Source organism: Etheostoma spectabile, chromosome 19 (genome assembly GCF_008692095.1).
Source record: "Etheostoma spectabile isolate EspeVRDwgs_2016 chromosome 19, UIUC_Espe_1.0, whole genome shotgun sequence".
NCBI classification, from domain to species: Eukaryota; Metazoa; Chordata; class Actinopteri; order Perciformes; family Percidae; genus Etheostoma; species Etheostoma spectabile.
In genome coordinates this window covers 15,933,311-15,959,279 of record NC_045751.1, presented here as the reverse complement: position 1 = coordinate 15,959,279, position 25,969 = coordinate 15,933,311, and the positions used below count along the sequence as shown (strand labels likewise).

The 25,969-nt window shown below is 41.0% G+C and overlaps 1 protein-coding gene across 7 annotated transcripts in view; it reads left to right on the top strand.

Annotated features, from left to right (window-relative positions):
• Positions 1 to 1,885: 1,885 nt before the first annotated feature.
• peli3 (pellino E3 ubiquitin protein ligase family member 3) overlaps positions 1,886 to 25,969 on the top strand; it is a 27,918-nt gene continuing 3,834 nt past the window's right edge. The window contains exons 1-6 of one of the 7 annotated variants that reach the window (XM_032544458.1): positions 1,886 to 2,107; positions 10,381 to 10,501; positions 15,546 to 15,746; positions 18,877 to 19,006; positions 21,259 to 21,360; positions 24,213 to 24,437. In XM_032544458.1, the coding sequence (XP_032400349.1) occupies positions 10,452 to 10,501; positions 15,546 to 15,746; positions 18,877 to 19,006; positions 21,259 to 21,360; positions 24,213 to 24,437 (708 nt within the window). In that variant the 5' untranslated portion in view covers positions 1,886 to 2,107; positions 10,381 to 10,451. Of the gene's footprint in view, positions 2,121 to 10,380; positions 10,502 to 13,462; positions 13,605 to 15,545; positions 15,747 to 18,876; positions 19,007 to 21,258; positions 21,361 to 24,212; positions 24,438 to 25,969 lie in introns of those variants that run through there. The other 6 variants (XM_032544457.1, XM_032544461.1, XM_032544460.1 and 3 more) reach the window with 6 other exon arrangements.

Here is a 25,969-nt window from a genome sequence, read left to right as displayed (position 1 = left end):
TCCCACAAGGAAATTAAAGTTACCAGCATCCGAAACAGCATGAGAAAGAGAAAAGTAGAATACAACACAAGAAACACAAAACACAATAGTCGTTGTAGTAGTTCATGGCATAGCAGGGCACGGCAGGGCGTTACAGGGTGTAACAGAGCATAGCAGGGCGTAGCAAGACGTAGCAGGGCATAGCAGGCACAGAGCAGGCCACAGCAGGGTGTAGCAGGGTGTAGCAGATGTAGTAGGGCATGGAGAAGGACCACGGTGACAGCTGCAACCATGATTTAGGTGCCACCCTAATCCAAGGAAAACTGCTGGCCGAAAAAACATAAGGACTCTGGAGAATAAGCTCCCCAGACCTAAATTAGTAACAAGCATTTCTGGGACATAGATGCACACAGATGGGAAAAGGGAGGAGAGAGAAGCTCAGTGTGTCAAAGGACACGCAACGAAAGAAAGCACAGAGACTAAATACACAAGGTAATGAGGGTAGTAACAATGGGCAGGTGACATGAGAGCTGATGAACAGGTGGAACACATCAGGGAAGAGCAGACAATCCAAGAGGCGGAAAAAACACACAACTCAGGAAATAAAGCAAGACATGACACAGGAGAAACATAAACTAAAAAGTGAAACAGGAAACTGAAGCATGAAAACATACACCAGGATGTAACTAGGAAAACAAAACAGAGAAGAATACTGCAAAACAGGAAACAGTGAAGAAATGACAGGGAAACAGAATGATGTGTGTAGCTGCAGTTCAAAAACAGAGCACTTTCTGTTAGGCCTATTTTATTAAATTCTCACACAAAGCTGCTCAATTAGTAAACTTATGAAAACGTAAAATAATTTGTTAAAAAGCCGTCAATAATGTTGTAAAGTGTCAAAAAAGCAACTTAAACATCAGAAAAAACTTCAAAACAAGACAAAAACGTGGAAAAAAATTCCCAACATTTCGGAAAGAAAAGTGACATGAACTCTGTAAAAGGTGACAAAGAAAAAGAAAGTGACATTGTGGAATCTCCCGAAACCAACATCTGGGGCCACTAAAAGTAAAAAAAAACTCAAATTAATCTTGTTGTATGAAATTTATGTTAAAATGAACTGTTAATGCACAGATATTTCTTAGAGTGTAAGCTTCGAGGATGTACTGCTACATGTTTGTCTAACATTAAAACATGATGTATAAATATATGACTATATGTCAATAATTAGGCCTGTTATTTTAATACCTTTAGTATTGTATGCACCATTAAAATGTAGGCCTATGTGAAAAGGCAACTAAACAAGGTCCCGGCTACTCCTCTCTTTCAGCTAAGGGGCCCCTTAGGGGGCCTAAAAAACGTTGACCCCTGTCTTAAAGTGATACATTTGTCCATTTAAACAGAACTGGATCTGGATCATTCCTTTAAGGCACCAGATTTGGAATCCCGGACTTACAAGGATCCCTTAAAGGCAGCACAATAGTCGTGTGACAAGATTTATTTTTTTCTTGAAAGAGAGAGAGAGAGAGAGAGAGAGAGAGAGAGAGAGAGAGAGAGAGAGAGAGAGAGAGAGAGAGAGAGAGACGTAGGCGTGACATCGGACTGTCTCCTGTTATATCCGGCAGGAATGAACGTGTCTCAGTCTCCGGTGTAACGTGAACGGAGGAGAGGCGATGCTACCGCCGCCGATATGATGCCCTGCGCTTCTTCTCTTTCTTCGTATTTTTCGTCTTCACTGCCGTTCTCCGTCTCTACGCTCCCCAGGGCGTACGGGGACTAATACAACCCGCACACAAAACACACACACACATACACACACGCACACAAACACACACACACACCCAGAGGAGGAATTACGCACAGATCCGAGCCGTCCCGGACCTCCATTGGCAAACATCAGCGGGTACGGGCCTATTTATCTGATTTCTCCCATCACCTGTCTTTATTACAGCAGCCCATCCATCCTCCATCCATCCATCCATCCACACAGGCGCAGATGACAGGAGACGCCAGCTGGCCTGTTGTCCGCTTTACTGCTCTTCTAGGGAAATGATGGAGGTTAAAGTCCCCGTTTTATTTGTGGATTGTTGACTTCCTCGCCTTTGTTCAAGCTGACGCGAATCTTTATGAGGTAAATTTGAGTGGTAAGTGATGTCAAACTGTTGGAAGTGGTGCATAATAGGGCTATCGTGGGAGCTCAGAGAGGATTTTGTTCTTATTGGTGGCTGCGCGTCTTTTTAAGAAATATTTACCTCTATCACCGCTGTGTGTAGGATATGACAGGGAAATGTGTGTTGTGCGTAAAAGAGGGTGTGTGCGTGCGTGCTGATGTCTTCCCTATAGGCTACTGTGTAGTGTGTGTTGTCTGTGCGGTGGAATCCCCTGTGCACAAACCCAGCCTGCATACGCTTTAAAAATGACACAATAAATAGCCTGTTTACGTAGCCAAAACCTGATATTTAATGTGGAAAAAGAGGTAGAAATAATCGATTCTGCGTGGATGCTGATTTCTCCTTTTTCCGCATGTCACACCTGTTAATGGCCCAATCAGATCAGGTTACTACATCATCATGTAAAAAAAAGTACGCGTCTATCCACACAGCATGGCCCTGGGAAAACGCAATCCGCTGCAATCCGCACAGACACAGAACAGGAATAATAAAAGCAGATAGAGGCCATGTTTGAATCATTTTGGACTGAAATGAGGCATTTCCGGCGCACTAACAGTTTCATTCCATATTTCCCTGCTTCTAGATGCTTCTAGGATGCGTTGAGAAAGAAAGGATTTGGTGGGATGGTCAGGGGAAATGAGCTCTTAATGACACACACACAAACAACACAAAAGTAGCAGCAGTGCTTTGTTGTTATTCATGATCCAATAGTATTACAGTTTGCTGAGTAATGAGTAAAATTTGTAACTTGCTGGGATTTTGACAGTTTGGGGCATATGGGCCTAAAAATAGATCCCTGGCGATGTTTTGATTACAGTCAGGCTGAGGCCGGTTGCAGATATGTCAAACCAGAAACTTCACTGTCATCCACCTCTGCATCAATGGATACGATGCAGGTTATTCATTCAAATTTATTGGAGAAATGATCTCTGTAGATGCCTGTCTTTAAGACAGCGGTTTTATTCTGACAATTGCAGTTATTTAAAATTTGTACATAGAGATTTAGCATTGAAGGTCTCACATTTGTACATGTATGAATATAAAATAACAATCTCAATTAAAAGGCACATGTTTGATTAAAAAGCCTATGTAACTTTTGAAAATAGAAATAACACAATACTTGTCTTACAAGTGAAAAGTTGTATTTATAACACACCTTGGTTCAGTTCAGTACATATTTAGGGGTTAGTTGCTAGAGTCTTACCTGGTCTGGTATGACCAGTAGCTTATGCCAGCTAATGTTAGCTGGTTGCGAACTTTAGATAGCTATTGCTGTATAGTTAAACAGTCAGGTGACTGAGTCAGTTCACTGACTTGAATCTCCTGCTCTTGTGCAACTGTGATTATGTTTTTATGTAAAAATGACAGGCTTTATTTAAAGGTGCCCTGTCGTCAACAAATGCGGTTATATTGACAGTGAGGATTTCTAACCAAATGATAATGTGTGTATTCTTGAGGTGTAGCAAACATGTTGAATGCATTTCCTTTAATTTTTAAATTGTTTTATTTATTCATTCTTATAGATGTTTTGGGGTTTTTTTGGGCTTTATTTTATAGGACAGATGAAGACAGGAAAGGGGGTAGAAAGAGGGGGGATGACAAAAGGGCCGTGGGTTAGACCCAGTCCAGTGCAGTAAGAACTGCACATTGGTACATGGGGCGCACGCTCAATCTGGTGATCTACCAGGGTGCCCTTGAATTTACTCTCTAACAAAACATTTTTAATGCAGATTTTAAAAAAAGTTGCAGTTGCAGTGTTTGTTGGAGTATTTTGCACACCAACTGTCAATCAATTTTGACCCTTAAATTGTTTTAGAAGCCTGATAGCATGAATACCACCTTCGGCAGCGCTATAATTGATGGTAATAGAAACAAACAGGGATACTAGAACCAGCTGTATTACTATCTGTACTTGCAGTAACAGTAGGTCACTTATACTTTATGTAGTTGTTGCAGAAGCTGTTGTGGTAGCAGAAGTTGTTGTATAAAATTACCACCATTACCAGTATAGTAGAAGAGGTAGTATGAAGTAATATCATCAGTAGTGGTAGTTTTAGCAGTTAGAGTGTCAGCAACAGTAATAGTATTACCAGTGTTAGTTGTATAAGTAGATAGCTTATAGCAGTAGTCAACTGGTAGTAGTCTACCAGTACTAGTAGAATTAGTGGCAATTTATCAAATTAACAATAATAGCAGTAATATTAGCATCGGCAGTAATAGTAGTAATAGCATCAATAATAGTACTGTAACATTATTTAACAGATTAACTCTTTTACATGCCTAGCATGGAAAGAATTTGATTCCAAAGCTACAATACGTACACTATGATCATGTAAAAATGTATTTGTGTCATGCCTGCCAACACTCGGATTTACTCGGGAATCTTCCTACTTTTAACTTTTTCTACTGCCCTGCCTATGATTGGTAATTTGTCCCACTGATCTCCGGATTTTATAGGGATACGACTCAAATGGGTGTTTCACAATTTCTGTGATATCCATACTGTAAGATACGTCGTGGTCCTACCTGGCAACCCAACCCAAACAACTCCGCCTGGCGTGCCGTGCATTCAAGCTCAATGAACTGAACTGAAAATGAATAAACCGCTCCTAAAAAGAAGTATGCGTCAAAATGCCTGTCCTCTTGAACAGACACTAACCACGTCAGCAAACAAAATAAAGTATATCAGGCAGAATTAAGCATAGTACACGGTGGGAAAATGATGTTAGCAAACAGTCATTTCAACCGCCACCCCAGAAAATCTCCCTCTTTTTCCCAGCACACTGTTGGCAGGTGTGTAAGGTTTGTAAGACAAGTACATGATAATCCTAAACCAAAACCACAGCTTCAAACAAGAGATTGTGTGTGCATGTGCGTGACAGAGAGATGAGGTAATACAGTAGCAGCCCACCTGTGAGGCTCTTACGAAGCCTGAAGGGTCAAACTGAGAGGAGGTGAGCTTGCAATCACTAAAAGGGGAGATTTAAAATAACACAAAAATAGTTTGAGCTGCTGTTAAACTGATCTGAAGTGGTTCTTTGAGCTCTGGTTTAAACCCATTTCAACCTGAGTAGTAGGCGATTTTGTAATGTTCAACAGGGGATAAGGAGCCGCTTCATTTCTGTTACCTGCGACTAGCAAACCGCCCCATGAACTACTCTTTTGGTTCTGTATTCTGTTTCCCAAAGTGACGCTGGGTCTACTTATTTTTGCTTTGAAGGGCCGGCTGTGGTCGTGTGTAGATGGTAAACCATTATTTGTGAATGTTTCACGAGATGGTTAAGGTTAGGTTTTGGCCTTGAATTAATAATTATGATTCGATGGTAGGGGTTTGGTAAGGTTTGATGGTTATGGTTTGGCATTGAACCCAAATTGTTTAGGATAGATGGTTGAGGTTAGGCATTGATTCCAAGTGGTTAAGGTTCAATGGTTATGGTTAGACATTGACCTCAAATGGTTATGGTTGGACGGTTGCGGTTAGAGATTGACCCCAAATGGTTCAGGTTAGATGATAGAGGTTAGGCATTGACCATGAATGGTAAAGGTTCGATGGTTATATGATAGAGGTTAGGCATTGACCATGAATGGTAAAGGTTCGATGGTTATATGATAGAGGTTAGGCATTGACCATGAATGGTAAAGGTTTGATGGTTATATGATAGAGGTTAGGCATTGACCATGAATGGTAAAGGTTTGATGGTTATATGATAGAGGTTAGGCATTGACCATGAATGGTAAAGGTTCGATGGTTATGGTTAAGCATTGACCTTGAAGGGTTAGCTTAGGATAGGTTGTCGGGCAGTGAGTCTTTTAAGAGTTTTCAAGAATCTAGCGTTACCATCTAGACAGGACCCTCGTCTGTAGGTTTTTGATCGACAGCTTTAGACATCAGGAAGAGGCTGAGTTAAATGACACTTCAAGTTGGTGGGTGGAAATTTCTAAAGATTGTAGCCAAACTCAACCACGGTAAATCGCTACAAAGAAGTCTAACAAACCGTCCAATGTGAACATTGATTTGCAGACCACAGCTTACAGTCCCACTTCTTGCTTCAACATCAACCTACTGTGTTAGTATGCACACAGTTTATATGTGCAATGAGGAATTATTAGAAATATTTCAGGTGTGTGCCCTTCCAATTTGACCTCAAAATTTAAAGTGAATTTGATGGTCTGCTGATTGCTTCTGCAACCCATCTGATTGTCTGACTTTTTGCCTAATCAGACAATCAACTGAGCCAAGGGGAGGTGCAAAAGTCTAGCTTTTTCTCAGACCACTTCAATTACAATATGCTGAAAGGTTGCATGTTGCGGTGTATCATAACTGACAGCAAGGATGGACAAAGCTACAAAAATAAGGCCCAAGTCTAAAAGGGTAAAGAATTATTAAGTTATATAAGATTTGCTCCAACAGCACTGCCAAATCACTAAACATTTTTCCAGCTCACTTTCACTTAACTTTCCCACAGGAAATTTGGGTATTTGGGGTGGAGGCGCTATTGCTTGCATAATATTACCCACATGCCTTGTGTTCTGAAATAGCACAGTTCAAATGCGCTGACTCATTTTCAGTTTCAGAATTACAAACTGTGATGCTCTATGAGACAGGTCACAAGCTGTTCATACTTGATGTTGCATAGCAACAGGCATGCTATAAGCACATGTTGTAACATACCTCATGCCACTTGTGTTTGTAGCTAATCTTTGAGTTGTAAGATCTTAAGCACCCAAATAAGTATTGAGCCATTGGTATGACTCAGAAACCCTTTCCCTGTCCCCATGAAACTCAATCTGATTGTCCCTGCATAGGTATGAAATATCAGCACAAACCCCTGATAGTGACCTTCAGAGAGCACCATGATGTGGCTGGTACAAAGGCTTTTCTGTCAGCTGTTTGTGTCTCTAAATGACTGCCTTTTGAATTGCAGTGAGTAATGCTTAATGATGAGAGGAGAGAACAAAGGTGAGCCTTAAACGTTCCCTTTTACTTTCATCTCTACTCCCAGGGTCAGGCCTGTCTGCAAACAGGGTCATATAGCTGGCCTTCTTTGATATTCAAATCGACCCGATGAGTGCTACAGGAGCATTATCACGGTCTGTCTCTCTCCGTTTGAGCGTTTCCCATTCTCAAGCTTTCTTGCTCTTTTCCTCATTTTCATTCGCCTTACTGCATCTGAGACAGCAGGGCTATTTAGGAGCAGACAGAGCTGCAGGACACACGCACACACACACACACACACACAAACCAGTACTAACACATCTTCGTTGCTAGATGCATAATACTAAATGGGTTTATATGGAGAGAAAAAGTTCTGGATTATGTAAATTTGCATTGAACACATTGATTAATGATGCATGGTAACACAGTAAGGCTGCTAAAGCGGCATGACAACGTTGATATGATGCAGTTTGATTCATTACATGGTGGCATGTCCCTGATAACAACAAGTCCTCCAAACCAGACGATGAAATTATTTGTTTGTTCCTAACCTACGACCCACAGGCGCGTTTTCTGTCCTTATATCTTAGTCTATATCCCTGACGTTCCACTTCTGGGATTGCCCCGGTGCCACAGAAAATTCCACCGGATCCATGTATTTTCCAATTCCTTCTGTTTTCTTTGTGTTGGATTTTAAATTCCGTGGATTTATGAGTACTAGTGTTGACTGCTCTCCAGATCTCTGCAGGGTTAACTGAGACAGCTAGCTAGACTATCTGTCCAATCTGAGTTTTCTCTCGCACTATTTTGCAGCAGCACTGTGTGGAGCTTAGCGCCGCCCATGATGATTCTGATTGGTTTAAAGAAATGCCATTAAACCAGAGCATGTTTTCCTCCCATCCCCGGATGCTATGTGGAGGGGCCAGACACTTCTTCAGCGCTTTGGAGGAAGGTCGGGCAAAACAAGACTACTCATGTCTTAACCAGAGAATGTCAGTTGCCGTTTTGAACGTAAACGGTCCCAGTTTGGTTATGTTAAGCCACAAAAACTATTTGGTTAGGTTGAGAAAAAGATCGTGGTTTGGTTTAAAAAAAAAAAAGATTATACTTCACTCCCGGCTCTGCATGTGACGCTGATCAAAAGTTAAAACAAGAACTTGCTATTCACTTTTACTCTAACACAGGACTTAAACCCTGCTCTCCTGGGTAAGAAGTTTGACCTGCCTGTCTGACCAAACAACTTCTATAGGTGTTTTTTGGGGGGAGGACAGTCTCCCCTTATAGCAAAACTGTGGTATTTTGGCACATACTGTACTTCTGTACCTGACATACAAGACAGACTGGGTTGTGCATAAGAGCATTGCACAATCCTACAAAGTAGCTAGCTAGGATGCTATGGACTACATCAAAATGTAAACAATCAAAGTATTAGATATAATATTTCCATTTTGTCTTACTACTTTATGACCAAACATTAGCTTTACGTGGTGTTTAGTGCTAATTAGCACATGTCAGCAGGCTGGAAATCTAAAGGAACATTGTCATTGTGAGGATGTTAGCATGCTTACGTTCGCAAAGCACCACTGTGCCTTAGTGCAGCATTGCAGAGCCGTTGGCACGGCCGTAGACTCTTATTAAACATGAGAGTTTATGCAATCATCTATTTTGGCATTTATCATTTTCCGTTGACATGCTAGCAATGCCAATTTGAAGGCACATTTATCAATACTACACATGAAGTTCAGTTTACTAGAGGAGCTGATCCTGTGAAAACCGTTGTTTTTTTTTAATTCTAAAATGTGAATTTCCATAAAAAAATATTAACAATGTCATTGGGGGTATCTCAGAGACTATACATTTATAGCAGAAGGATTCAGACTCTGACAGGTTTATCTTACAGATATAATGTAAATGTGCTGTATTTATATTGTAGCCTTAACAACTACTCAAAGCGCTTTTACATTGTACAGGAAACATTCATACACTGTCGGCGAGACTGCCGTACAAGGTGTCACCTGCTCATCAGATAAACATTCACACACATTTGGGAGCAACTCGGGGTTCAGCGTCTTGCCCAAGGACACTTTGACATGGGACTGCAGGGGCAGGGGATTGAACAACCAACTTTCTAATTGGCAGGCAACCGCTCTGCCACTGTGCTACAGCCGCCCTAATGCACACTAATAATACATGTAAAATGTGAAATGTACCAGAATTGGCAAAGGCTATTTTACATCTGCTGTCATTGGACAATGGACAATGTCACACCTAAAAAGGTAAAAGAATTATAAGTACATACAGGTTTAGCCCAATACAAGTAAAATTGACTATAAATGTTGAAAAAATAAATGACTAGATCAACAAATAAACAAGAACAGTTGGTCAACATCAACACCAACACACACATACACACACAAGCCAAACTGTCAGTTCATGTAACAAACATTTGTATAATAGCAACGGTATACATTTTAGGACATTCACGTTCACATTTAAGTTCCTTAATGGCTCAGCTACAACAATCTCATCACACATTGCAAATTTTCAGTCACAATTTTTCATAGATGTAGCAGCGTAGAAAGCTAGATATGAGATGTGGGGGATTTAGTGGTCTGGCTTAGATGCATCCCATACATATCAATAAATAAACTTTAAGGTTAACCCGTTAAAGTGAAATTGGGGATTTTAAGAAAAAACAACCACAGAATGGAATGGAACCAATAGTTAGCAGAAAGAGAAAACTGAAAGAAATGGAAGGAGTGGAGGCTGGATTTGGTGGTGGGGGAGGGTAACAGAAACGTTCATAACACTGGCTTGTAGGATTTGTACAGTATAAAGTGTTACATAATGTGGAGCAGACATGCTCTTTGGCTCTGTCATGCTTTTAGTTACAAAAACACACACAACCAATCTGTGTGTGATTTGCTGTTTTGCGTGTGCATGTGTTTGAATGAAAAAATGAATCTGCTGTTATAGCTACATTGCAATTAGATTTAATCAGACCATGACCATCTCTTTATAACTTACTAAGACAGAAAAAGTACTGTCTCAGTTCCAGGGACTAAGAATACATGTGAAGAGGAAAATCTTTATTTAAACAGGTTGAAGAGGAGACATTGTGTGATGAGTTTTGTCATGAGGCCATAATTCACTGCAGAGTTCATTTGTCAGTCGGAGTATATTTAGCTTTCTGTTCATTTGTTTCTGGAAGAGACATATTTGACTCTTCCTTTCTTTCTCTCTTTCGTCTTTCTTTCTCTCCCACACACTCCACACACACTCGCCCTTCCCCTGCAGTGGGTGGTTAAGAGAGAGTGAATGCTGGGAGTGAAGGAGAGGGAAGCCAGCTAAAGAAAAGAGGACAACAAATGTTCAAGAAAAACAGGATGGAGGGGGGAATGTTGAGCTACAATATCAAGTATAGTATACTGTACACATTTTGCATGTACTATATTCCTCCTAAAATGACCCTGCCACCAAGAACGTGAATTTGGGATCAACAAACGTAATACAAAGTAGTCAACCGGTGTTCATTGCCTTGTCCTGGTCACTACTTATTTTGGTTTCTATAGAGTGCTACAGGAATGTGTCCTAAAAATGAGCATTTTGGCACAAGAGTTCCTTGTCTTAACACAAGCATAAGAGATTTTCACATTTTGTTCTATGACATAAAACATGTCTGTCACTACCCCACTTGTGAGTTTTTTAAGCGTGTACGTCACTTAAAAAAGACAAGTGGCTAAATAAGACTACAAACATCATCACAACGTCACATATTTATCATATGTCATCACATATGTCAAATAAAAATTGATTGATTGATTGACCGTAAACGTGCAAAATCAGGTGGAAGCTTGCAGTGGAGTGACCGTGGTGAAGTTTGTTTATAGCCTAAAATAAATGTTTTACTTCCCTTGGGCGATTGCATTTACACTTCGAAAACATAAAATTTGTGAAGATTATCTTGCTGAACAAAATGTGCAAGTATCATATGCTTTGGTTTTTGATTTATTCAGCAAACATGTGTAGGCATGTTTACCATGGTTACCATCTTAGCCTAGACCGTACCAAATTTTAGACAATGAAAACATATACATACTGTATATTGTACAATCCATCCAAAAGTTGTTACTATTTCAGTCTGGACCAAAACGGTGGACCGACCAACTAACAGACTAATGTCTGCTGCTAGCATCAGTGCACCATTTATGATCAAACTTAAAGGCTCCATATTGTAAAATGTGAGATTTCCATGTCTTTTTTTTTATTATAAAGCATGTAGAGGTGCTATATAAATACTGTCAACGTATCCAAATGCTCAATCCACAGAGAAATGCACACAGACCGTACTCACAACTATACTACTGTATATATAGGTAGAAAGTGGCGCTACAGTGCCGTTACAGTCATTCTCTGGTTGCAATGACAGTGCAGAGATGCAGAGAGGGCAGATGCTGAAGACCTGGAAACATTGACCAATCAGAGCACAATGGCTTTTTTGAGAGGGGGGCTTAAAGAGACAGGCGCTAAAATGTAGTGTTTCAGACAGATGTATTTAAACAGACAGTATGAGAAATTGAATCTGTTTTGTACATATAAGTATGTAAACATGTTCTAGTAGAAACTATGTACCTGAAAATGAGCATGAGATGGAAGAGGAAGAGGTTCTCACTAAACACTTTTGTTTATGTTAGAAGAAGAATATCAGCCAATATTTGTACTCGCAAATAACCATATTGGTTTTGGACTTGAAAATCATTGTAATAGACTGATGTGTAGACTTGTGTTGTGATGTATTGTGTTTATTGGTACACATTGTTGTGCGTGCAGGGTTTTGGGATTTTGGGATTCACCTGTATTAAATTGTATGCACAACAGCGTGATGTGTAGTGTGGCTGTGTGTAATGCTGTCATACAGTGTATTACTGTATGTTACGTGGTTTTGGTTTGTCGGCTTTGCGTGGTTTACAGGGCGGTGTTATTTGCAGTGTGTTGTGTTGTGTAAGTGTGTGAGTGTGTTTAGCCTGAACACCATCAGCAGCAGCAGAAGCAGACGTTCCTACCTCAGACCCTCAAGCCACTTCACTCGGCTCCTACGGACTGCATTCCCTTTATCTATTTCTCTCTATTATTCTCTCCTTCCTTTGTCTTCCTTTGTTAGACAGCTTTTCTTTGTTTCACTCCTCTCTCTCTCTCTCTCTCTCTCTCTCCCTCGCTCTCTCCACCCCCAGGATGTGGCTGTGGGTTGATTAGAAAATGCGTGGCACAGAACAGGCAATCCATCACCCTGCCAAAGCCCGCCAATTCCGCGCATGCGCTTGCTAACACACACACACACACACACACACACACACACACACACACACACACACACACACACACCCTCCGCCTCACTCTCCTCTTCCTCATTTCCTTCCTCACTTCATCATCCACACAGATCGTTGAAGCTTTGGTGTATGTGTGTGTGTGTTACCAGGAGACCAGCAGCAGCATCTCACATCTGCCCCTCCTTTCATATCTTTCCTTCACCTCTCCTTGCCCTTCAAACCCACTCCTCCTCTTCTTCCTCCTTCTCTGACTCCCACCTCACAATCCTCCTCCTTGTCTACATTCACTCATCCACCCATTTCAGTTGTGGCTCTCATGCTCTTATAGGTGATCCTCATGCTAATTCTGCTCAGTTAGATCACTTACAATGCAGAGACTGAGTAAAGGTGCAAAACGAGAGGGGGGGCACGTTTGCAGTGCAGTACCTTGACCATTAGACTAAGACTTTTTATCCTCCCTCTATCTTAGGTATCGTAGGTCAGAGACATTCACAGGGCTGTTGTTTTATACCTGTATGAATTATTCTGTGTAGCAATTGCATGTTTGTTTTCCATTCCATATCCCCCTCCTGATAGGTGTTGGATCAACCAACAAGCATGCTTGATATACAGGTCTTTACAATGCTTTTATCTTTGGAGACCCATGATTACAGCTTTAAAATCACTTTATAGTAATATGTACACACCCCAATTTAACATCTAGCTGTAGAGTTGCTGGCCACTGTTTCCTGAAGTAATTTTCACCACTGTAAAGAAGGCTATGGCCTGAGATAACTTCTGTTATGATTTGATGCTGTGAATACAATTTAATTGAAATTGAATTCAATTAGAGAAGCACCAATCTGCCGGATTGGGATCCTAACACTTGGAATCGAATCAGGCGTTAGCATGGTGAGAGCAAAAAAGTCCTAACAGCAACTTCCTAATCCCTAATTTGGCATTTATATTTTTAGATAAATTATTTTGAGGCTATAAATAAATTTCTTGTGTTAAGATCTAAAGGGCCCTGGAAGTTCACCACAATCAATAAGGCATTCTGCCACCCACAGGAAGCCCCTTTCTCTATTTCTTCCTCCTGCTACTCATGCTCTGCTCATTTGCTTCTGTCCACCCAGCCTCCCCTGAGTCCACTCTGCCTCCACCTCTGCATCACTTCCACCGCTCAATATCCAGCCAGGGCAACAGAGAACCTTGGTAATGAAATGGCCACTGGCTGCCTGAATCTGCCCTTTGCCATCTGTCATCTGATTATGAGGAGGTACCTCCTCATCAGTTCCCATCAGATGGCCAAAATTCAATCATTTCTAATATCGACAATGCAGTCCACTCACTGGTAGCGCAGTCCATGTGGGTTAGTTTTGTGTGAATGATGATCTAAAAAGGGCCATTCCTTAATGCTGACAAATCAAACAGAAAGGGAAGAAAAGGAAGTGTCCAAACATGGGACAATATTTTCAGTATTACTATTTTTTTCAAATTGCCAGGATGATTATCTAATCTGCTCAAAGGGAGAACAAAGCTTGTAGGGCTTTGTCATGCTTTTTCACCGCTTGCTTTCCACCGTGTAGGTGGTCTCGCCCACTCTGATTAATAATAGGCTTGAGCATTAAGAACTGGTTTGGAACCTGTGCGCCGGGACAGGGATTGAGCTTTGTTTGACTTGTGTAAAACGAATGTCAAAATATCCACATAGTGACTCATACAGTATGTGGTAGGAATGGCTCCACTCTTTTTAGCATAATAATATTTTTTTCTCTACTCTCTAGCCAGTTAATTAAATGCTTGTCATTGTCATTTTGCCGGTGTATGGATTTCTGTTATCGAAAAATGGTATGTTGGGTCCAATGTGTTTTAATGCCAAGCCTTTAGTCTGATTTGACAGGACTCCAATCAAAAGCATTGAAATGCCATTGTAAAGTGAAAACCTATTGTAGAAATGAAAGGCAGTGATCATGGAATTGCTCCACCTCTGTTTGCTGGCTGATGCTCAGGGTCATTGGCTTCCTTAAGAATCTTGGGTATAAAATGTTTGATTGTTGTCTGATTGTTAACTGTAAGAGACTGTGAAGGGGACATGCTTTCTTGTTTACAGCACTCCTCTCTGGGCTCCATATCACTTGGCAGAAGTCACGTGTCAAGTGTAAATCATCATCGCGGCTAAAACGGCAGAAATACATGCCTCATAAAGTATGAACAGGGTTCATAGATGCAGGTGTCAGTTTATCTGCATTTGTGGAAAAAGCTGAATCGCTTGTGCTCATCCAATCATATTGGATGGGCCGGTTGCTTTGTTAAGGCCCTGGGTCAGCAAACAGAAAGCACTTCAGTCGCATAAAGAGGATGACAATTACCACAAGAGCCAACGTCACAAAGACTGGAGCTGGCTAGCCCTCCTGTGCTGCACTAATAATACACATTCGGCCCATTATTCCAGAATCACATTTGTTGGCTTTTTATTTTTTTGCCATTGAACATAGATGCAAATGTAAAAGACTGTAAATGAGTGGCTTTGCATTGACCGATATCTCAACATGGCCAATATCAGCATTTGATGCAGAGTGCACCTTTGGTACGATGATCCCCATATTGCGCCCAATGGGCAAATAAAATCAAGTGCTGCTGAATCCATGCTGTTAGCACATTTCTCTCAAGATATTGCTCTCAAATGACAAAAATGCCAGTTAAACACAACTCAAGGCTTCAAAAGTACCTGTTGAAACATGTGGAGGATGCCATTATGACCTCATGTTTCCACAGTCTATGGTTGTAAATAAGAATTATGCTAATATAAATGTGTGTTTACAAGCTGGGTGATGCGTTGGGTATATATATATGTATATATACTGTATATATCCAAAATAAAATCTTGACTCTAAAGTATATCTGTATGTTTACAATGCTGTAATCTGTCTGTAATTAATGTAAATGTAACTTTTCCTATCTGTGATAATTTTTTGATGAGTTTACACTCTATTGTTTAAATAGTTGATTGTTTATGTCTTCATAGAAATTAGCTACCTTCTTTCAGGTGTCATACAGTGTGTTATTGCATGTTATTCTGACACATTACACTCTTCATCAGTAACACAAGATCTTTTGACTCTCTCATTGAACCCCCATTTCTTCCCTACCCAGCAGTGAGCCCCAGTTGTGGCCGGTGGGCATGGTTTTGGAGGGTAGCTCAGAGGCGCTGTGTCCCCCCCCATCTCTGGAGCTGCGTCCATCCTGCAATAAGAGCCAGCCCTCGCCTCCTCTGGGCTCAAGCTCGCAACCCCACGACGGAGTCTTCTCTGAGGACAAGGAGCCCGTCAAGTACGGCGAGCTCATCGTCTTAGGGTGAGATACTGAAGCGCTATGTCCGCTGATGTACAGGTCTTTATATGTCTGCCTGTGGCTGAGTATGCCCTTGTGATATACTTTTGGACTGAGTCTCTTCTTTTGAAAATATAGTTTTCCACAGGTCCAAAGACCTCAAGTGTGAGTGTGGCTTTGAAATTCAGTGAAGAACTAGATCGATAAGAACTTGCGATCTCAAGCACTGCGCTTTCATTGGAGCTGAGCATTGGTACTCAATAACTTTAAAAAAAATCGACCAATATGTGGTGGATCCCTATATAATGATGTGGGTCCATGTGTCCCTGGTTCTTTTTCAGATCTTCTTTTGAAAGTGAACCTCAGTGTTTGAGATGATAATCCCTTAGCTTTCCCATTAAGGCCGATCAAAGTAACCAATCTGACCAAACTCGGAGTAATTGTTCAAACACAAGCAGTGTGAAGTATTAGGAGCCAAGGTTTGAACAAAATCAGACCATTCACATCTTGACACTTCACCTGAGATACAATTGATAAATAGACAGATGTACATTGCAATATTTTCCACATACTTAACCTCCATGGATTGACTGCTGATGGCCTAAGGGGTTAGAGAGACCCTATGGGTCTTAGTGTGTGTGTTCATGCAAATAGTATTTGTATGTAAGTGTGTGTTTGCCTATAGCTTTCCAGTGAACAAAGCAAATCTTGTGGTCTGGTTTGCATGTAGATCTGTGTGAGAGTTCATTTGAATTTCCTCTTAAACGTTCTCTCACTGCAGGCTGCAGCAGAGATGGCGGAAAGGGAGCGGGTCTCATAATACATCCATTAACAGGAGTGAATGGCTATCAAAAACAAAGCTCCTTGAGTAGAAATAGCTAAAGTAATGGTGTTTTGAATGGCAGTTTAAATTTCAAAGCCCTTCCAGACGGTTCTCTCCACAAAGCTAAAGTTATTTGCATGTACTGGACATGGGACCTGAGTTACCACCAGAATATGTCAAGAATCAAATACCACTTGAGCATTAAAAACTTGAAGAAATATGCCTTTAAAGTACATTTGGAACAGATAAAAAAATTTGTGATTCATTTGCTGGTTTGTTGGTAAGTGTATTTTTGAATGTTCAATAGAGGAGGCTAGCTGTTTGTCTCTGCTTCTAGCATGTATGCTAAAGTAGGCTAACCACGTCTTAACTTTATTGTCTGAACTGGGCGATTACTTTTAAGTAATCTAGAAACCTAAGTAGTCGAGAAAGCTAACGACTAACCAAGTCAGATGGGATCTAAGGGGTTACCAGGCCCAGTAAATCAATAGTTTAGCATGCAGAGTTAATTGCCTACTTGAACAATAAGAAAAAAGGTTGTTGTTTTTTTACAACTGCAGGATCATAAATAAGCTATTGGCTTCGATGAGGCGCCCCCAGCCAGCCACCAACCATATCTTAAAAGCCTCTTCATATTCTGCACCACACTATATAAGGCTGTGCTACATGGAACAAATCAGCCTGGGTTTGTTTTGGATTAGTATGACATTAAACAGACACTAAGGACCTAAAACGGACAGAGGGACTAAAATGGACAGAGGGTAAAAAAAGGTATATTCAGACAGAGAGAAGGAGAAAAATGTTTTTTTTGAATATTAAAGCATGTGAAGATTTAAGTAGAAACAAAAATACAAGTAAGAACCTGAAAATGAGCATGATGTCTCCTTTAAGACCGTCAATAAGAGGGAAAAGAGATCATTGGACTCCACACAAAAGTGCCCTTCACACACTGATTCACAGTGGCACATTTAAACCTTAACCCCCATGAGGAACGCCAACCAGATAGACATTTTATACATTGCATATGAGTGTGAGAGAAGGATGTCTCTCCCATAGGCATAGAGACACAGACATATGCTTTCATTCCTCGACCTATTGATCTATGCACTGGATGATGAACGCTTGATGGATGATGAGTATGGCTTGGTTCTGTGTGAATGGGATTACAGAGCGAGGCAGGATTACCTGCCACTGACATTTTACAACATCCATCCAATCATGTCTTCTCTGTAGCCAGCAGAACATGACTGAAGAGAGTGTGTTGGTCATTATACCTACAGCATAATATGCAATAATCGAGGCTGGTAATACTATATAACTCACCCAATTTGAAATAAATCCAAGGAGATTTTATTTGGACCTCCTCTGGCATCAAACATTTGGGAGAGAGTGATCAACTTGGTGCCTATTTCATGTATAGATTCTATTTCATACATATATATATATATATATATATATATATATATGAAGCTGTTCACTCTATCTCAAATGTTTGATGCCAGAGGAAGTCCAAATATAATATCGTACTAATCTGGATTCAGGAAAATTGTATTCCTCACAGTCAGCCCTTGTTGACCTGTCTGATAGAATCAGGTAAAAATTTGACCAGAGAAATCCCACAAATATACCGCAAACCCAGACAGAGTACTAAAGGAAAATGAAAATTGAGCAGAAGTACGTAGGAAGGCAGAACTAGACTAGGTAAATCCAGACAGCTATCTAGATTTTCTGTCCAATCTGAGTTTTCTGTTGCACGACTAAAACAACTGTTGAACGAACACATGTTCCACCAAAACAAGCTCCTTCCCGAGGCTAATGTCCAGCGGCACCGTGGCTCCGCTCAGACAACCGCTCGGGCAACTGCTCGGACAACTGCCTCGCTCTAATTCATCCCTTACTTATGAAGTGGTGAGGAAACTTTGTGGTGGGACAGCAGACTGTGTTGTTGTCTTGATTTGGGGCATTTATTTTAACTTTAAGGGTTTTAATTCTGTGTCATGCCTCAATCACATTATTTGACTTGATTTCATTTGTACTGATTCTTCACTTAATCTGCAGCATTCATCACTGGAAAGTAGTAAATACTGACAGGCGTAGTGTTGAATAACAGCACTGAACATATCCATCAAAGACAAAGCATTATTAAAAAAAAAAATAGTTAAACCACGTTTAGTTTCATGGTTTTAATTTTACAGCCACTACATGAATTTAGACACTCTAACAAAATATAGGGGGAGAAGTAAAAACTGAACACACAATGCATTTATTATCAATTCAACCCAGTTATTAACATCATTGTAATCGAGTAACTGTTCTTCTTATGCTTCACAGGCACAATGGGTCACTGGCCAATGGGGACAAGGGTCGCAGAAGAAGTCGCCTGGCCCTCTATAAGAGACCTAAAGCCAACGGGGTCAAACCTGATGTTATTCACAATGTCTCAACCCCTCTGGTGTCAAAGGTGAGATCATTACAGTTTTGGCTGTCATTGAAAGTGTGTGTGTTTTCCCTGACCCAGGTAGAAAGGAACCACATTCTATATTCTGGGACACAAGGCAAATCTACTAGAACGTACATCTGCAGTGAGCATGTCTATTTCTTCTGCAACTCCAACACATTCCTTTGAAATTTCAAAGGAAAAGTATGAAAAAAGACATCATAGTGAAGGTGTTACATTAAACAGCGTTAACTGTAGTATTAACAAATTCAGGATCTTCTTTTTTCCACAGTGTTCATTTCAGGTGTCGGCAAATGGGAGTGTTAAAAGAACAAATAGATACTGATATTAATTTGACAGGTTCTCTCATGCTGTTTAATTAGCGTGACGGAACAAACCTAAAGAAATGTTCTCTCTAATGACTTATAAACGTGTGATTTGGGGTTTGCAAATTTAAAGACATTAGTAATTGGTAGTTTGAAAACCAAAATGTCAAAAAGCAAACTCCTTTTTGCAGAATCTTATTGGTGATTATATTTTAATTTCTTTTATGATAGTAAAATATCAGGTCATGTAATAATATTGTGTTGAAAAGGGTTTTAGTTAACAACTGAATTGTCATTCTACATCAGTGCTTAGCTAATGAGCGATGTTGAAAAATGTCAATATTACCTGCAGCATGTTAGCATTGTCGTTAGCTGTGTATCAATAAACATATTTTTAAGCACACTTTGAAGTAGGCCTACACCATTAGAGAAGCTGTATGAAAACTGCAAAAATCATAAAACCTGCTTTATTGCCCCAAAAAAATGTTTTAATGCTCTCTTGAGGTGGTTTTTGCCTTTTTGGAAAAAAAACTTGATGTGCTAGATGGGATATGGAAACGACTTTGATTCGGAAAGTCATTTCCATATCCCATCTAGCTCCTCAAGTCAAATTCTGAAGTAGCAAACTTTTAACTCACAGGACTGGTCTGGTGTTTATGCTGTCGGTGTCTTCCTGGATATTCCCATAATGCGTGTGTCTTCCTCTCCGGATAGTTTGAAACATGACCAATAGCTGACATGAAAGAACAATTTAAAAACTTGCCCAATTTAACCCAATTCCTAAGGAGCTCTCTCCATTTTTCTCTGGTAGATGGTTATTTGGCCAAGGCAACTTGTTTTGTTTTTGGTTAGCAACCTCTGTTTACTGGCGGATCAGAGCCATGCATAGCATACAGCGCCAACTTCTGATCAAACTGTGCTGCAGCCGAGTTTATTGACTCAAAACCAGCTGATTGAAACATGCCTTAAGCCCCTGACATACAAAGCAGATGGCTGACTTTCGGCAGAAAAGGCAGTTGGACTGAACAGTCTTTCCGAGTTGGTCAAAAATGTGCCTCGGAACACAGCAAAGCGATGAGATGTAATACGTCTCTATAACGGCAGGCAGTGCTAATCTGTATTGTCGGCCAAAAATGAAAACCGGCAGCTGATTGGACGAACATGTCACGTGCGTCTGGCTTCTCAGGAAATTTGACGCCAGACTGTCATGGAGACTTGTTCAGAATACAATCTCATATTATACTAAAATAGTTCACTGAAACGGGTTTCTGAAATCATTTTAAGCGAGAAATAGACCAGGCAGTTGCTGAATGTGTCTTCATTTCAGATCGACAAAGGTCGGGTTAGAAGATTTTTGTCAGATTTTGAGAGACTTTAGTCACGCTCATCCCACTCCTCGTTTCCGGGATAGCACTCTACTAATCAGATTGGTCATTTGAACCTGACTGCCAGCAGTGCCCGCTTTCCGACTGGACATGTCAGGCCGTCCAAAATGAAGGCCGCCAGCCCGATGGCACTGAACACGCTGAACAGACTCAAGTCGCTGACCTTGCCAGACTGTCCAACGGCCTTAATTCACATTTCTTTTTTGTGAAAAGTTTGCCTAAAATTCACCTGATGGTAGAATAGAAATAGGACCAGTGTGAGCATGTTAGGGTGCTGACGCTAGCATTTAGCTAATAGCACTGCTGTGCCAAACTGTATTGTATGTGTGCATTGAACTTATAATGTATTGCATATATGTTCTGAATGATCTCTTCCTTATTGTTATAACAGTATATTAACACACATCATTACAACTAATCAAATAATAAATTGGTACCAGTCAGTTTAATTAGAGCCAGGGTTGTCCCTCTAGAAGAGGAAATGTCCTCTGGAAAGATTTTCCTGGAAGCCAGACCTTCAGCTCTCCTTGTTATGTGACCTGGATAATGTCTTTTCCATTGACAGGCACTCAGCAACAAAAGCCAGCACAGCATCTCCTACACACTGTCACGGAGCCACTCTGTCATTGTGGAGTACACACATGACACAAACACCGACATGTTTCAGGTCAGTGTCTGCACACACACACGCACACACACACACACACACACACATGTCCATATGTGCCATGCCAACTCAACATTTCAGCTGTGTGACCTGCTGTAGAAGTAGGACGTTGGTAGTCAGAAAAGAGACAGGTTGACTGAAAAACCTCATTAAAAAGAGCCGTAAATAGGTGAGAGAAACACACTTTGAACCAAGCCAACAAACACCAAAGATTGTTTGGAACATACTTCAACAGCAGAGAAGTGGCTCACATATGCTACAGGAGAGGTTTGAAAAGCTTCTGTGGACATTCTGACACTATGAAAAGCTAATTGTGGATCATTAACACATTTACATTAGCACTAGAAACAGCACAGCTGTTATACTTAGGCTACTACATTTTGCTGTAAAAAAAAAACACATCTTTTCCTACGTTTATGCCTCACTTTCACACTACTGCGGTGTTTCTGAGCACTTAAAACGGAGACATTTGCAAACCCTGCTGCCCCCGTTTTGGTTGGGAAATTACGGGGTTGCTTTGTAGTCTGGACGGATACAAACGAAGACCTTTGGAAACAACAACGCGGGGTCAGTCCGTCTTATCGGTTAGGTAGAAGTGGTCCAAGCTGATAAATCCCTACTCTTACTTTTCAACACTGTTGTCAGAGAATCTGCTTCCTATTTACACCGGGATGCCCAATGTATGAGAATGGTCATGTGATATGCGTTGTCAGACGGGTTAATATGGAAGGAGATTGTGTGGATGGAAATTGTGTATGTCTCCAGTAGTCTAGATGAAGCCTAAAGATACTAAAACTGCTGATATCAATAATTTTGTTGTATTGTTTTATTATTAAGTTTGTTGCATCTCTTTCACCAACAGTGCAACCCTTTAAAAACTACTGTAGACATCCTCATTTCATTAAGAAATCAATGTCTTAGCTTAATGTAGTAATATCCACAACTCTTCATCCTGCCATTAAATGCATCAATACTCTGCTGTGCTTCCACTGTCAGTATGAAGAGGTTTTAAGGATGACAGTTGCTTACGATGCTCGTCTTGAGACCTTTGCTAATTCACTTCCTTATATAATTACGTTACAGTTCAGCATCCAGTCTAATATCCATAACTCCCTTTTCAGAAAGAAAGCCAATAAGTGCACGTCCAAAAAAGTACTTTTCCTTTAAGGTGTCTTACATTTGAATATTGTCATTGTAAGCTGACAGCCTTGTTAAGCCTTGTTGTCAAAGAGCAGAGCAGTAGGGGCATCAGGAACAAAGATGGAGCTTGAGAAGGAACAAAGACAAATGGCTGAGGAGATTTAAAATATACAGGAGGAGATGAGTCAGACCTGTCTGCTCTCAGTAGCTCACAGTTGTTTTTCCAACCACCTTCTCTCATCATCAAGGAGATCCATACAGAGCTGTGACTCCAGTAGACAGAATCAACAGGGCTGCCTCTGTCTGCTCTGTTAAAAAGGGAAGGTTCCCCCACAGTGTTTGCTTTGCTAACCTTTATAGATGCATGTAAGATATCTGTGATAGTCTGCCTCCAACAAGATGCAATGGAGGCGGATGGAATTCATATTGTGTTGCTCAGAGAGTTTGGTAATTTGAACGTCTCCATCTTGTTTTTTTTTAAATCATACGTGATGAGAAGGTGGAGCTGGGAAGGATGACGCCGCCAAGGCTGTGTTGTTAATGATTGCAATGTCGCTGCGTTAAGCTAAACGTTAAAGAGGGAAAGGTGCCGGTCTTTAACCCTTGTGAAGTGAGTCATCCAGGGAAGATTTACCATCGTTTAAACACAGTCCTTTGGATGCTGCACGCAGAAAACGCAAGCGCTAGCTAGCATGTTGGGCAGAATGCTGAACAAGACATTTTTAGGCAACCAAAATGTTGAGTGAAAACATACAGTGAGTGGGTCAAAGTTTTCTGAGGTAATACAAGCGTAAGTCTAGTGAGAAGTAGGCTCATTTTCTCATAGACTTCTATAGAAACAGACTTGTTTTTGCAACCAGTAGAGTTGCCCCCTGCTGCAAATTAGATGGATTGCAGGTTTATGGCACATTGGCTTCACTTTTCAGACCTGGAAGCTTAGTCCATTATTTTTGTGTCCATTACAATAGACCTGAACTTTTTTGGGGGTTTTTGCGCCCATCTGTGCACCAATGGGCGTGCTGGTCTTACAGGAAGGTGTGTTCAGGTGCATTCTTGGCATATTGCTATCTTGAGGCAGTGGAAAGTGATCGCGCCATTGACCAACAAAAACCTGGTCTAAAGTCAATAATGCAGCAATTCATCGTTATTTTAACAGCACATTAGTAAAATGTGACTTGGCTTGTGCACAGCACGTGCACACTGTGCTTGTTACAAACACATGGATGCGCAGCAGCACACAAACATCAGTATTATGATATAATCTGCTTGCAGGCTTATACTTCACGCAAATCAGATCAATTTGTTTTCCTAAAAATTTCTCCATCTTGCTTAGCAAAGCCTCCATCATAATAGCAATGGTACCAAGGTACAAACGCGACTGGCTTTTAATGGGAATGGGAGATGACACTGTGATTGGTTTATTGCATGTTACACCCAAAACACACCTATGATTAATGAAGACACCAAGTACAACCCTTTTGAACCATGAGCCTGGCGCATAGACCCATTGCCGCTGTTAAAATAGTAAAAGTGGATTTGTACACGCCCTAAGCACATCTGTGCCATGCGCTTCACACGCTTAGATCCACTACATGCGATTTTCTGTAGTTTTTGTGAACTAGCCCTTTAGTACAAACATCACATCTTCTTCTTATTCTTATTGTTTTATGATATGATGATGATGATGGATTCTTCTCTCTCTGTGATCTCAGATTGGCCGGTCCACAGAGAGCATGATCGACTTTGTGGTGACGGACACGGCGGGCAGCAGCAGTGGTCAGGGCGGGGGTGCGGCAGGGGAGGGTGGTGGCGGAGGCCAGTCGGCCCAGAGCACTATCTCCCGCTATGCCTGCCGCATCATGTGTGAACGCAGCGCTCCCTACACGGCCCGCATCTACGCCGCCGGCTTCGACTCCTCCAAGAACATCTTCCTGGGGGTGAGTGTTCTCCCTTGTGGGGGTCAGGCTTCTCCTGGTAAACTACACAGGAAATGGTAACCATGGCAAACATGGTGAGAGCGACATCAGGGACATGGCTGTGCCACCCACGGATGACATCATAGCTGCGAGAAATGGGTGTCAGTGTATGTGACCTGGCTCGCGGCAGCATAGAAGCTGTGTGTGTGTGTGTGTGTGTGTTATGTTCTGCTTCTGGTCGTATGTTACTGTCTCAAGCTATTGGTGAGATGCGTATGTGTCTGGTTACATAACCACTCAGTGAACAAACAACATATTATAGCATGCAGTACATCATACTGTATCACCGTGTGTAGGCCCTATGTGGTACACCAAATAGCTGGGGTTTTAATGCTTTTAACCTACTTTCTTAGTTTTGATATGATAGTTTTGTGCTGTCCAAAATAGATGTTGACATTTAGGAATTAAGGGTTTACTTGCACATTTCTCACCCTGTTGGACCTATTTTTAGCAATGTAGTCACGCTCCAAGATCTCAGCTCTGATTTTAAAGGGGACATATCACGCTCATTTCCAGGTTCATACTTATATTTTGGGTTTGTACCTTGTGATAGTATCAAAGAAGATAGCAGGGCACACTGCCTGGAGCTGTTACTGAAATAAAACACGTCAGTATTTCCAGGTCTTCTGTATCTATGCTCTTAGCGTCTCTGCACCCTCATTGCAGACGGGAATGACTGTAAAGCCACTGTAGCGGCACTTTCTACCTATATATAGTATAGATGTGACATCAGAACCGTACAGAAGTGCTGACAGCTCGTTTAAGGGCACAGTTTCTGAATACAAGCTGTGTGCATTTCTTTTTGGATTGAGCATTTTGATACTTTCACATTATTTATATAGCACTTTGACCTGCTTCTTAGTCAAAAAAAAGACATGGAAATCTCACTTTTTACAATATGGGACCTTCAAAGAGCAAAATATTATTGTGATCAGTGGTTAAAGCTAAGTAATTCAAACCCAAATTGTAATGAACCATAGTTTCCTTTTAACTTGGTGATTGTATTATCACTGGTAGGAAAGACCAGAACTATAATGGGAAGACCCAAATAGGAATAAACCAGAATGATCCTTAAATAGAAAAGAGCACACTGCTTATGTTCATTAAGGCAGCACAGTCATGCACCATCAGGCCAACTAAGCACTCCTCCACTAGACTCTGTCTTGCTGTATCTTCAGTTCAGTGAGTAGAGCTGTCTGGAGCCGTACCACAGCTAGCAGCAAATTATTTAAAAAAGTAACCCTAACCCCATTTCAATAAAGGAATGTTATTAAATTAACTAACCACATAGTAGTTATTTCGCCCTGCACTATCCAAGGTTAGTAGACTCTTCTTTGATATATTTTACGATGTGCAAGCTCCCAAAACCACTCCAGGAGCTGTTGGGGTGGGGTGGTCTAAAACGTGACATGTAGATGCACAAAGCAAACCAATAATAGCCCTTTCTCATGACAGCATGACTTCATCCCATGCAAGATTTATCAAGACCCCCC